Source organism: Ambystoma mexicanum, chromosome 6p, assembly GCF_040938575.1.
Source record: "Ambystoma mexicanum isolate Mex_15411 chromosome 6p, UKY_AmexF1_1, whole genome shotgun sequence".
In the NCBI taxonomy this organism is placed as follows: Eukaryota; Metazoa; Chordata; class Amphibia; order Caudata; family Ambystomatidae; genus Ambystoma; species Ambystoma mexicanum.
This window is the reverse complement of record NC_090935.1, coordinates 1,466,850,441-1,466,864,615: the sequence shown is the minus strand read 5'-3', so window position 1 is coordinate 1,466,864,615 and position 14,175 is coordinate 1,466,850,441. Positions and strand designations below refer to the sequence as shown.

At 41.3% G+C, this 14,175-nt stretch overlaps 1 protein-coding gene across 11 annotated transcripts in view; it reads left to right on the top strand.

The window, feature by feature from the left end:
* RUFY3 (RUN and FYVE domain containing 3) overlaps positions 1–14,175 on the top strand; it is a 735,957-nt gene that overhangs the window by 603,494 nt on the left and 118,288 nt on the right. For 6 of the 11 annotated variants that reach the window (XM_069626287.1, XM_069626282.1, XM_069626286.1 and 3 more), the window contains 3 exons: positions 4,650–4,747; positions 9,094–9,213; positions 11,397–11,529. In XM_069626287.1, the coding sequence (XP_069482388.1) occupies positions 4,650–4,747; positions 9,094–9,213; positions 11,397–11,529 (351 nt within the window). Of the gene's footprint in view, positions 1–4,649; positions 4,748–5,636; positions 8,740–9,073; positions 9,214–11,396; positions 11,530–14,175 lie in introns of those variants that run through there. The other 5 variants (XM_069626289.1, XM_069626292.1, XM_069626291.1 and 2 more) reach the window with 2 other exon arrangements.

Sequence of the window (14,175 nt, the reverse complement as noted above, 5' to 3'; positions counted from 1 at the left end):
GTTGAAGTTATTCGGGAGCTCCTTTTATAGCCCTTCTGAAAGCACCAGCAGAGATCCAGACGAAAGAAGACTTGAGTGGTTGACAGTACGAAATTATAAATTATAAATGCGAAATTATTATTATTTTAGTACTTCTTAAGGGGTCAGACCAATTCAGACCATAAGGTCCCATTTCCCAATTTTAGAAACTGCACATCCAGGATCATCTCCTGCTCTTCCAACCACACAGTTTGAGCTGCAAACCTCTTAACTAAAGAAGTCCTATGCTGCCATTGCATGGAGGTTAATCCAGTATTCTCTCAACTCCATCAGAACCCCACCGGATACCGAGTAGACTCAGCCCCACGCAGCATTACAAACCGCCCGTGGTAGGCAGCTTAACACTAGCGATAATGTAATTGCTCTTTTGCAAGACTTGGGACCTTCCACAAATAACCTTGCCTTTACCCGTTTATAAAACCTTTGTCTAACTTTTAAAGATATATCAAGTATTTCAGACATACTTCTATGTGAGCATTTCGTTCTTCAGTGTTAACAGTATTACCCTGTATCTTGTCCACCTCACTCTGACCTGAGGATTGCTTTGATTGCTTGATCACTTCTACCAGTAGAAAAAAGCCAAGGAAAGTGAAGACGCCATATCCTGTCTATTTCCCAGACCCCATGCAAGGGGTACTTCTGAGTGTCACAATGTCCATGTATGCGCAGATGTGAGCAACAGGAGAAGGACTGAGATGAAGCCCCGTCCTTCAGAAGATTGTGGAGCGTCCAGGAGAAGGAAAACGTGAGGCCATATGAATGCCATGTCGCAGTGAGCAATGAGCTTCAGCCTCAACACTATTTTAATGTGTGGCCAACATAACAGCCATTGAACAATGGACTAAAAGGTTTGCTGTCAGTGATGAGTAACACAATTTTTTATATTTTTAAATTGTGCCTACCCTTAAAAAAAATAAACATGTTATTAATTTCACAATGGAGAACATGCTACTTTATATGCTCCAACTTCTGATCTTTTTTATTTATTTTTTAAGTGCAGGCTTCCATTGTATAATACTTCTGCGTGTCTGTATGCTTCAACGACCTGGCGGCAATAATCAAACACCAGCCCCCTCCAGGTCCTTGTTAGCTAAAGGGAGCTTGTTCCTTTACTTCCATCAACAAATTAAATTATAAAAACTCACTGTAGTGTCATAACGTTCTTAAGACTGGCATGTCTTTAGAATTGAATTCTGAAGACCACACTCACTTTGGCGGTATTAGCCCTACCGACGAACTAATCCGCTAATAGCGCCGGATCACGAGTTCGGCGGTAATGTAATTCCTCATTCCCCATTGAGCCCATTCGGGAATGCCCCATTCCCCATTGGGCTCAATGGGAAAAATTCACGTTCTTCCCGCCGGCGGATTTCCCGCCGGCGGTAATAGCACGAATTTTCAGCGGATTTCCCCCCAGCCAAGAGCTGGGGCGAAATCCGCCAAAGTCATGATTTGGCGGACCCTTAAATCCGGCGGTAATAGCGCGACCGCCGGATTTAAGGGTTACCGCCAAAGTCGTGATGAGACCCTAGGTCTTTGCCTTCATAAGACTTGCATAAAAGGCACACCCCGGTCTTATGAAAGTTCTAACACTACAGTTGGGCTTTAAAATTGAATTCCAAAGACACAGCAAACATGTACTGTATAGCTATGCAAACTGGGTGTGTCTTTCTTTCCACTTATGAATGTTATAGCACCAAGCTTCTTGGCAAGGAACTCCTCCATTTATGTGGTCAACCAGTGCTTGCTAGTATCCCATTCTTTTCTCGTCAAGAACACCACACAGCTTTGCATGGAAACGATTGATTCTGCAACCTCATCAGCACTGGCAGCAAATGCTGATTGCATTTCATCCGTTTTTTTATCTTGCGCAAAAACTAGCTATACTTTGCACTTGTCTTTAATACTTGGCATATTCAATGTAGTATTCCTTTTTAACAAAAGAAACTTCAAACATGTGTCTGTGCTTTTCCCATTCATACCCTTTTCTCAGTTTTATAAAAACTAAGCATTTGCTGTGGGCCCCATGAATATGATCTGAGCCACCTCAATAATGGGGGACCTTGCTGTCATAGAAGGTGGCCACCAGAGGCAGGGGTGTCTGTACTGAGCACAGCTGGAAGCTGCATGACCAACAGTCATTTCCTCCTTCAAGGTGGTTCAAAAAATGACCATTGCTCAGTCTCCAAAGTCGCACACTATTGCTGTCAGCACAGCCCTGCCTTGCCTCACCAATGTTTTGAGCTATTGTAGACTGATGGACTCCTCTTGGTTTCCACTCTGCTTGCTCCAGGATGCTTGTCTCATTGATGCTTGCGTCAGGAAGTAGCTCCTTCAGTTGGTTGGATTTACTATGTCCCTCGCCCTTAGTGAGAGAGACTGAGAAATACATGGACCTTCACTCTGCCAGGTCTCTGCCAGGAATCGGTAATTGGAATGCACCTACAATAGTTGTTTCCTTCACCGCACTGTGGCACAAAATCGATCGATCTCCAAAGAGAATTGGGAATTTGTTAGGAAGTGACACATCACCAGGCTGAGGTCCAGCTAAGCTCAGGCAGGCTGCAGCAGAGGTGCAAAATGGTTTGCACATTGGGGCAATCACCACCCAAGCACAGGAGGGTCCACCACCCAACCACCGGAGGGTCCACCTACTCCCAAAAGGGATATATACACAAATAAAGAAGAAATTGAGTCACTTGGAAGACTGAGCTGTCTGGCTTATTGAGCAGCCAGTTCTTGTTATCCAAAAAAACGAATGCCATTTTTCTTTAAAAAAAAAAGCCTTGGGCAAAAGTTAATACAGGCTCAATTCATTGTTGTCTGATGTTATGTTTCTTACACAATAAATAACTATTACAGCCAGGGGTGTCTGTATTTTTGCAAGGGCAATTTTTTGGTTAATATGACTTCATGGTGCACTGTTGAGGTTGTGTGCATGCTGGCTTCCAGTTGTCACTTTAGACTGCCAGTGATGCAAGCTTGTTTTTGCAAGGAAAAGGCTGTAGAGGAAGCTTGTGGGCAAATGTTACTAAGTGCCAATTAATGGTTATCTCAACCCAATCCGGTGGTGTGCTGGAGTGTCCTCCTTAATTTAGTAGTAATTTGTGTCATGGATGTTTCTGCTGGGTGTTGATCGCCTTTGAGGCCGGTGTGGTTGGATGTTAGTCAGAATGTTAATACAAGGGTGGGTAGGGATTTTGCAGTGAGCTGGCACCATATTGTAGCATGATTGTGTTTCTTTAGCTGTACATGGCCATGATGGTGTTCTGCCATCTCTAATGGAGTTATTCCTTCCAGTGAAACATATTGCCTGGGGGCAATTGTTGTAAGCCGGTGAGATAGCTCAGTGGGTTGAGCGCTCGCTGTTGCGATCTGTGTTTTATCTACAGGTGGTAGGTTCAAATCCCATCACGGCTAACTGGGCCTTTTATTCTGCTGCAGTTGATAAAGAGTGCCAACTAAAGTTTGGTGATATTGTATATGTTCTATGTAAAACGCATAAGCATAAGCGCTATGTAAATACCACGCCATTGTTCGCTGGGGCAGCGGCCGGAACAGTTTCACTAAAGGAGTCTGGCTGTGGGGGCAATCACTTGCCAGAGTGCCGACCACAGCATTTTGTCATTATGTAAAGTTAAAAATTGTCTTCAAGACACAAGGTATTGTTAAAATATATTGTAGTCAATCTGTGTTGGGTAGAACGACTTATAATATAGATATAGAACAGTATTGATGAGAAGGGGTTTAGCATGTGCTTTCTACAGGCCTATATGACCTGCTCTATTCAATTCTCCTTTACTACCTTAAACCAGAACCTTACAAGGAACTATAAGCACTCTTGTCCATGGCACACTGAAAAACACTACATGTATTGTTTTGTACAAACAATGTTTATGACCAATACTACTGTAAGTAGTTTGATAACGTTTCCACCTTGTGGGTTATTGCAAGCTTGTGTGAAATTAATGAACAGTAATTGCATTGCTCATGCATACTGGCATCAAAGGTAAATGCCTCAGTTACTTACTAGAAATCTTCATCATTCTGAGTCCTACTGTTCCTCGTGCCTGTCCCATTTTTCGCCAATAATGTTGGACAAATGGGTACTGTCAGAGGCAGTCTCAACTCATTGGTAATGATTGGTGTGAGGAAGAGGTATCAAGTTAGGCTAGTGTTAGAGTACTTCATCCTAAACCTTCATAGGTGTTACCACTACCACTTCTTTAGAAGTTGAATTAAGGATTTTTCTTTAAGTAGGTATGCGCTCACCGTCTTTGCCAAATTTATTTTGTGATGAGGTGGGTATTTTCATTATGTTGAATTTGCCTTTCGGCACGACTGAGGACCCAAAAAATAATTTCAAGCTCTCCCAGAGAACTGTTAAAAATACCTTTCGGTTTTCTTCTCCCTGCTTATTTTATGTGCACGTTGAAATTAGTGGGATTTCAAAACAAACTGCTCTAGTCTAACGCAGACGCATTTATGTTGGCACGGTTGGACCATGGGCTTCTTGCCATTAATAGAGAAGAGAGTGGATTTGAAAATGTTTTTGTATCTTTAATTCAATACATAATGGATTTTTAGCAGATTATAATTTCTCTTTTTAGAGTTCAGACTTGGCAGGGAAACAGAAAAGTGAATTGAATAGCCGCTTGGAAGAAAAGACCAATCAGATGGCGGCTACTATTAAACAATTGGAACAAAGGTAAAAGTATGTATGTCATGGGGGAAATGGCAGACCATTGGAGAAGAAGTTGATTGGGGAGGATTGTGGCTATACAACTGCCCTGCAGTAGAATCGAATTGAAAAATCTCTCCAACCAATAACATTCTCCCTTGATAAGATTTTACGAGTGGGCAAACGTTTCAATATATTTAAGTCTGGCTAAAGCACGGATTATCCACTGTGGGTAAGGTCAAAGCCCCCAAAACAGTCCTGGGCTGTGCTGACTAGGTGGAGGGTGGCCACAGAAGCCAACATTTTCTGAAGAATATTTTTTTCTTAGCATGTTTTCTGCTTTTCTGCATGTAACTGAAAACTGCCAAAATACAATGCGGATCACAAGTAGTTTGTGGTAGTCTGCTAACCCTGGCTGGTTTGATGGTTGCCTTACGAGTGCCTACGAGTTTGCTTACAATTAATGTGAGGCAGGGTCTAAAAGTACCAGGGGCAACTGATTTTTCACTGGAATATTTTTTTTAAATGTGGGATTTAAACCTCACTTAGGTTTGTTTTTATATATGTATGTGAAACAACCACATGTAACTTTGTAACTGAGTTTTTAAGTCAAACCTTTTTGCTCAGTTACATATAAATATCACCTACATGTAACTAGTTGTGGGTCCAATCTTTTTTTAAAAGTAGTTTATTTTTTGGGAAGAGTAATTAAAGTGAATGAAAAGAATGGATATTGTATACTGTTAAAAAGTTGTACAGTTGTTTTGGTCCATAGATCGATTTTGTGATACAGATTTGCTTACATTGCAAGAAATTGTTTAACTGATTTTCTTGTCTTGCTATGTTTTTCTTTTTTTTTTAATCCTTTTAATCCTTGCATTTGCGTTTTCATTGTTACTTTCTGTTTTCTGAATAGTGAAAAGGATTTGGTGAAACAGGCAAAAAACTTAAATAGTGCCGCAAACAAACTCATCCAGAAGCATCACTAGACATTCAGCAGCTGATCACCTCACAACTGACATTACAACTTGGTTATTGGCACTTGGAACGGATGGTGGGGAGGGCTGGGCGTGCCTGAGGAAGCAAACTGATAAATGTGGAAACCTTGGAGTTAAATGTTTGCCTGAACTGAATTTGCTGCAATTTAAGCAATTGGTTATTTTAAAAAGTTTGGTAACTATGCAGTTTTCAAGATGGACTTATTTACACTGCATTTGGATGTCGAGGTAGTGGGTATACTGGTTCGCTGATTAACTGTAGATGACGATTAAAAGCATAGTGAAAAGTGTACTGTTTTGTGGATTGCTGCCAAGATATTGGGCCTAGCTTATGTCCGATCCGGCTGGGTAGTGTCTCTTGTGACCATTTTTAAACTGTTAAGGACAGAGCCCAACTAATTTGTCAATTTCTTTGTAAGAGTTAGATGTTGCTATGTTCTTCCAAATAACCTGTATACCCCAAACCCTTGAAGAGTTGAACTGAATAATGGATGTCGCGAAGTCTAAACCGCAGGAAAGTGGCGATTAACCCCAATTAGTTTGATCTTTGTAAGAAGGCAAGCACAAGGATGTTGATGGAGCATAAACCAAATTTACATACAATGTTTTGCCACTTTACAATACTAAACGCCACTGGTGGTTGTCAATCATTGGTTCCTGCTTGGACTCAGTGATGCCAATGGTATGTTTGATGGGAAGAAAGTGGATGAAGCACAGACAGAGCAACATTTTTAGCTTATGAAAGGTTGAGACTATCACTAACCCTGTTAACCTTTGGTGACAAACCTTTTCAGTGGACACTTTAGAGTGGTATTGACTTTCTGTTCCTTTAACCAGGTACCCTACTCATTATGCTGCATAGGTCAATTTCAAACATGTTTTGCAGAATATGTTTGGGAAAAGAAATACTAACTAGTAATGGCTGTCAGTTTCTAGTTATTCTCTTGGCGCAAACCATCTAGGATAGAAGACACCTAAAATGTAATTACTTACCTTCTTGTACAAAGAAAGGAAACTGGGTTGTCTTTAAACCATTCTCTTATTTCAGTTCTGCTGCTCTAGCAGATGGAGAAGCTTTCACAAAAACCTGGTCATACTAATGGCTATAGGACCAGCAACAACTTGAAGGCATTGACTTCAAGCATTGCAGAAGCTGTTGGCCATGCAGCTGCTTAACAAATCTGTGTTTGACGGCCCTTGCTTATCCTACACTTAATGACATTTGGAGATCATTGTTTCTCTCAGCATGGAAATATTTTGGAACAGATTCGCTTCTAGGGTAGATGGACAACCTCAAATAAGGTGTGGATTTACTGTAAGAAATTCTTCCAAGGGAATAGCACACACTTCACGACAAACCTATTTAGTTTTTCTCTGTCTGATTTGACCTTTTGTGCAAACCAATACAGTGAATTTGGACATACATATACCATCTTGATGTCCTATCGCCTTTGAGGAGGTTTTTCTCCCACTTCAGATTGCCTCCTCGCCTAGTCTTTAGTTGGCTTATCTCAATCTATTCCCAGCTTGCCCTCTCATGGTGGGAGTCTTTTATTTTTAATCAGTGGAGGCAATTTTCTAAAGCGTTTTTTTATTTTTTGTATTGAGAAGTTCATTCATGCAGAAAGTTAATTATATTTTGTATTAACTTAAACATAACACCTATCTTCTTGTGGTCTTGAGGACTACTCTTCTGTTCTTTAAATGGAATCTTTTGTTGCCTTTTACTTTTAGTGCTAAAATAATGCATTTATAATAGTCCATTCACAGATGTCACAAGATTTGAGAAACATGGTGCAGATAAATGATTTCTGCCAGTACGACCACCTGCCATCACATTTACCTTTTTAGCTTTTTTGTTATTTGAACTTTGGGAGGAAGGTGGATTACTGTGAACAACATCAGTGCTTTTACTAGAATTGTGACTGGCTTGCTCTAACACTCACAATGTCAAGGCATCAATTTATTAAGACATGTTTCTTTGCCATCCATCAGTAAGCCATTTAGAGCATTAATGATAACGGATCAAGGTTCCTCTGCTCATTCTCCATGCATTTCCTGGGGAATATCCAATGTGGGCACCTGATGTTCTCTTTACCAGTCCTATAAAAGATAATTTTATATGGAATACTGCCTACCAGACTATTCTGGTGATGGTGCCTTTTATGGGACCCGCATAAGTAGTCTGCTGCTGATGTTACTGGTACATCGAGTTGCTTTCTGGGTCCTAGGAACCTTTCCTGTAGAAGTTTAAACATAGAGCTCTATTTATTGCTTGAATTGGGTCAGTGTAAGCAATCCTAGTTTGCAGAGTAGTTTTTTCCTAGAGCAAAAAGGCATTAACGTAATTCAACTTAACCAAACAAGTCAGTCAAATTTGGAGGACTGCCAGACACATTGTGTCATTCTTGAAACACTTTGACAAGCTGCACACTTTGCATCTCCTTTTTCAGTGATTGAATCTGTGCCCTTTTAATCGTAATTTTCTGTTGTAAAACCTCTCCTAAATGTTCCCGTATTCTTCGGCCAATAGCATTTAGCCCTTACAATTTTGAACATGTTGCTGAGCGTGCCCTGACTGACTTGTTACTTAGAAACCTAGCATCTTCTGCATCCATCTCCCTCACAACCCTTCTCCATGTTCCGGCTTTTGTTGTGAACTCAGTTTGTCATCTCTGGTTATCTCTTTGCCACGGTTCAGATTGTTTTTGCCGTCATTCAGAATTTAACATATAGAAGGAAAGCCAGCCGCCTTTTCTCAGATGTTGTGGTGTTCTCTTAAAGCGATTGGAGGACCCCTTTTTTTGTTGTTTGTTTTCTGTATTGTTGCAGTGAAGAGCCTAAGGTGTCTAGGTTTAAATGCCGCTGTGCGTGTTATCAGGGCATCGGTTGTGGAAGAGACCAGGAAGTGCACCAATTCCAACTACTAGTACAAATATCCTTTGTTGCAATTCCCAGTTACTTGTGTAACGCTTAGATGTAACTTGTATTAAAATCCGATTTGATTTAAAAAACAAATAATGTGTATGTCATGTTTACTTTGGTACATAAAGACAGAGCATTTTCAAAGGATTTACACTTGTGCCAGGAGAGACTTAAATAGCTGATCATCTGGATAAAATAGGTTTCTTTTCTGCCTGCTTCACTGCCTTTTTTCTGCAGAATATTTTTCTTTTAATTTGTTCACACCATTCCCATATTTTTGTTTCTTTTTTTTTTTTTTAGTCTCCCTTCATAATGCATTCCTGTCTTGTCCACTCCAATCATTCCCAGCATTTCATTTTGTTTATTATTTTTTCTTCGTTGTTTAAACTCGTTCTTCCTCCCCACCATGGCTTTTGTTTTTTATCACAAGTTCATGTGGCTCAAATCCAGATTGCGGCAGGAAGAGCGAGACCGGCAGTCCGCAGAGGATGCAAACAGGCTTTTCAAGCAGGAGTTTGGGGACAAGATCAACAGCCTGCAGCTACATGTGGAGCAGCTCATGAAACAGCGGTGAATACATATTTTTGTTACTTTGTTTTCTACAGAGAAAGCATCTGTTTGATGGTTGGGTTTTGACCTGGCTAGTTCTGTATCTTGAATTCATTATCTGCAAGAACACGAATGAGTGATAACATTGCCTTGTAGTTAAATTGGTGCACCAGGACGTGTTTTTTAAATATATATTTATTTTTTAATGAATGCTCATTCTCTGTGGACGTAAAGGCCTGTATGTTAGTAGCTGTCAATCACAGCATAGCAGACGGAACAACATGTCTTAGCGGTTTGCAAACTTGTGTTTTGCTTACTGCATAGTAATGTGCATTCTCATGAATACCATCCCTTTGTCAATTGTACACCTCATGAAAAGTCTCCTGGTGCCAGAAACCGACTTCCAAATGCTTGCACACGTCTTGATCCCAGTAATGCTTTTAGGTGGAGGTCCGGCATCACCTTAGATGACTGAAAACTCTGTGCTTCCCACCTATTGACCATTAGCTAGCTCCTCCTTTGCCCACCATCGGATACACATACTAGAAAAACTTTCTTTTCTATGCCTACCAAGCCTACTCAAAGATGTCCCTCTAACTTCTTTAATAGCGCAGATGTTTTACTTCCCAAAACAATACATATTTTGAAAGTGCCATTCCTGTTTCATGATCAGATCTTCAAATTATCCTGGAGTCATGGTTCAGGGAAATAAAAGCAATCCATCCTTGCTTTTTACATTCCCTGGTTTTGACATTTAAAGTGTAGCCCTGCCTGTTTCCCATACAGAGAGGTTCCTGCGCATGTCTGTTCCTCTCCAGTATTTCCTCCACTCAGGCTCATAATAGGAGTGAAAGGAAGCAGATTATCCATTCCTTATCCCCCCCCCAACCCTGAGCACTCCCCACTGCTCAGTTTTCCAAGTGAGGGCTTTGTTGCCCCAAGCATTCCTGCCAAAGAGCGTGAGTCCTCGGGTCCATATAAGCCATACCCATCACAATGGCCGTTCTTCCATATTCACACTAGAAGCCAAAAAGAGAATTAAGTGTTATCGGGCTGGACAGGCTGTTAATAAAGGAACCCCAGGGAAACCTGTGAAGTAGAGAATCCGACACCCCTCTCAGAAAGGAGACCCCTAGGGAACTCTATGTCAAGTAGATGGAGCCAAGCAGAATTCTGGAAGAGCGCAAAAGACTGGTTTATGGGAGCCAAGTGTGTTCCCTGATTTTCCAGAATCGGTTGTGTACCCTTGATCGGACACCCAGTTCCCGATTGAGGAGCAAAGTTGTTAGTTTCTTCGGGGCCACAGGTGGTAGGCTACACCAGTGGCCATACAAATCCTAAAACCTAGAAGGCTAACTAGTCCTGTTTTACGGGTCCAAAGAATGGTATTGACAAGATGTCTCTGAACTACTGCACAGTGCCCAGGCAATTGAAGCAGTGAAAGCATCCTGCTAGGAAGGTCTTTTCTGCTTCAAAGGTGCCACATGCATGTCAGAACCCTTTTCCAATCAAGTTATTCTGAATTCCAACCGTCCTTGTAGGATGGGATGCACATTTATTGTACATGGCAAATGTTTCAATTGTTGATCAACCTTGTGATGTCCCATTTATAAAAAAAAAAAAAAAAATGAGTTTTCTTCAACTTTGTCTCAGGAGGATAGCTCGGGGGCATCCAGAAACCTGTGGGTGTTAAGCGCGTTATAAAAAAACCTTTCATATCATACCTTGTAAATAATGTTCTTGTGAAACAGCATGTCGTCACTTTTCTAATCGCCAGTCAGTTTTCAAAATCATTTAAAATGAGAGCCACACTTGTATGTTAACCAAGAGTAAAGTCTCAAGGGTTATGCACAGTTTGTATTCTGGTGCAATTTATTTTTCTTAATGAGGTCAATAATACTTTTTCTGGATATATTCCAGCAAAAATATGTACTTTCACTCATTTTGGATCTTGTCCTCTGGAGATGGTAGTGGCATTAGTCAAAAGGCATATACAGTGCTCTGTATGTGCCTGTGCACCTCATTGCGTTTGAGTGGTAATTAATCACAAAACGTCAACCCCAAAACCATACCGTGCAGTACCTTTCTAACCCGGAAGCTACCACTGTCACGTGGCATTCCCATTCATAAGATGCTGCTACATAATTGTTAAACGGTTTGATTTTTGCTCAGTCGTATATATTTATGAATGCTCTTTTCTCCAGGTCACAACTTGAGCTTGAATTGAAGCGGGAGAAAACAAAGCGGTCACCTAGCCAGAACAGCGCCAAAGAGAGCAGGACCTCAGCAGCGCCAAGCAGAGGGAGCCAGCATGCCCACAAGAACCAAACCAAAACTGTGAGTAATCCAATTGCTTTCGCTGTCATCTGTTTCTGTTTGTATGCACTGTAAGATTGCTATATGTAAATTCAAGGTGAACCTTTAGCGCTTTGCCCTTCCACCAAGTCTCTGACAATAATTAGACTAGTTAAACAAAATCTTCGCTGCTGTGGCGATTCTTTTCATTTATTTTAGGGTACGGGGAGAGCGGGTTGGTGGGCAGAGGGGGTGTTTCTTACAGTAGCATGCAATAGTGTGAATGGCACGCACGCTAAAGTGCTTCATAATGGAACCCTAATTAGAAGCACACCTCAAAACGTACTGTCTATAAAGGGCCAGGAAATTGTAAAATATTGGAAAGACCATATTTGTTTGTCAAATTACACATCTGGAAGTATAGCAAGCCATTCTTACAATACAAATTTGCAAACCTCATATTTAAGATTCTTCGGAGTGTTTGGAATTGCATAGTTTGCAAAACAGGCAACATTGAAGTTTTGCAACAATATGATTTTACCCACAATAATTAGATGGTCCAGTTTGTGGCAAACCTCTCAAACTCTGAACGAATAACGTTGATAATGTCAGAATGTTGATGAGGTCATATTAAAGCAGAAATACAAATACCTCAGTACGTAGAGGAACGGATGGATCTGCAATACTTCTTATTCTAGCCCCCCCCCCCTTAAGAAAAGACTTCACAATTGTCATTGCCTGCTGCTAAGTACAGGCATCTACGTTGGCATTTCATGTATCCACTGAATAAACAGTGACACTGTCTGATAGCCAGTGCCTTAAAGGAATGGCACACTCTAGGTTTGTATTGCTGTAAAATGTGGCTACCCCCAAAAAATACAACTCTTTAACAATAGTTGTAAATGTAAAATGAGAAACTTAATGTGGCCCAAAGTCTTGCTTTTAAAAAACGTGCAGGCATCCCTTTTGCAATGTGTGTATTGTTTTTTTTATTTGATCCCTGGTGGCAATAATCAAACCACCAGCCCCTTCCCAAGTGCTAGTGGAACCTTGTATTTGTTTACTGCTGCCAGGGCAGTGACTTCAAGCACACACACTGGTGTCATAACTTTCATGAGACTGCAGAGTCTTATAAAAGTTAAAACTACATGGCAAAAACACCTTGTTTATCTGAATGAAAGAAGAAATTGGAAAGTTATAATACTGGGGATTTACATTGTACTGTCTGGTCTATTGGTCTATTGGTTACGGGTTAGCCCTTAGAGCCACATGACCTGGCTTTGAGTTCTGTCATGTTAATTTCTATGGTGCAACACATTTTGTTGTTTAGAAATATTTAAAAAATGTAATTTGCTGCACCCTTTTTAGCTGAGTGTCACATGATCCTTTTGCGCATGCCCAGTCTTATAGATGTCCTGTAGTCCAATTAGGGTAGCCCCAAAGTCTCCAAATAGGATGGTCACAATTTTGAATTCTATTCTAAAATGTAATTTCCCCTGGGTGGCAGCTGCACACTCTACTTGTATGCTGCTGGAGGACCTCCTCTTCCTGGACTTTGTTTGACAGTCCTGTACACAGGTGAGCAAGTGTGCTGAGCATTGTCTTGGACATGTGGGGAGGCTGACAAACCACTTCTGCCTGTGGCTTGACGTAGTAGTTATTTCTCCCATTGGTGCCGCTGGGGAGAGGGTGGGAGTTTGCAAGGGTCTCTCGCGATCTTGCCAGCAGCTGTTTGGGCGACATGAGCTCTCCCCTTCCATGTCTGTCTTCGGTGTAAAGAAAAAGGGGTTGGGGGGTCATTTTCTAAATGCAAAACAGAGGGGGTCTGGGAAACTCATTCTCTAAATAGCCTCTTGCTGCATGGGCACAGACTGCAGTTCCTCCTGCCCCTTTTGACAAAGGGCACTGGTTCCCCCTTGATGTCCCTTTGAGGGAATTGGTCAGTTCTCCTGTTGGGTGCTGGTGTTTCTTTCCATAGTGCTCATGCCTGCAAACCAGTAAGTGTAGCTTTCTAGTCTAGTGCAGGTTCCTTTGATAGGAGAGAAGGATTATGGGAGGCAAAGTCCTTTTTTTTAAAGGCCTGATGGCAGAGTCTTGGCAACTAGGATTGGAGACCAGTTTGTTTGCATCCTCCTAGGATTATGGGACCCATTCACGGTTTCCCCCTCATCTTTCTCTTCTTGAATCTGAGTTTAGCTTTCCCGGAGCTGGTCCAGGTTTTTCCTTTGATGGAAAGAGGAATTCTGGGGTTTGTGGTTTTGGACAATCCATTATGGATGGTTGGTTTGGATGACCGGACATGGGGACGTCATTTCCAGGTTAATGCAGCAATGGCCCGGAGGTCACTTTGTCACAGAGGCCAGCAATCTATGCAAGTGTGGTGTGTGGTTTGGACCAACCTAGAACTGAAGTCCACACTAGTGGCAATTATGGAGAACATGTTTAAGGCACATGTTGGCAGTATTTTGCTGCTTCTAGTGCTTCACCTCTTGGGTGTTTTGGATACTGCGGACCATGACTTTCTTATTTGCCATTTGGAAAGAAGTATTTTGAAAAAGCATTTATTTTATATATTTGCAAACCTACCTTTTAAAATGTTTTAGGGACCTACTTTTGAACCAGGACGAGGCAGGATGCATCAATTATAAAAAATTACCCACCTAGAAGTCTCTCGGTTGACTAGTATTT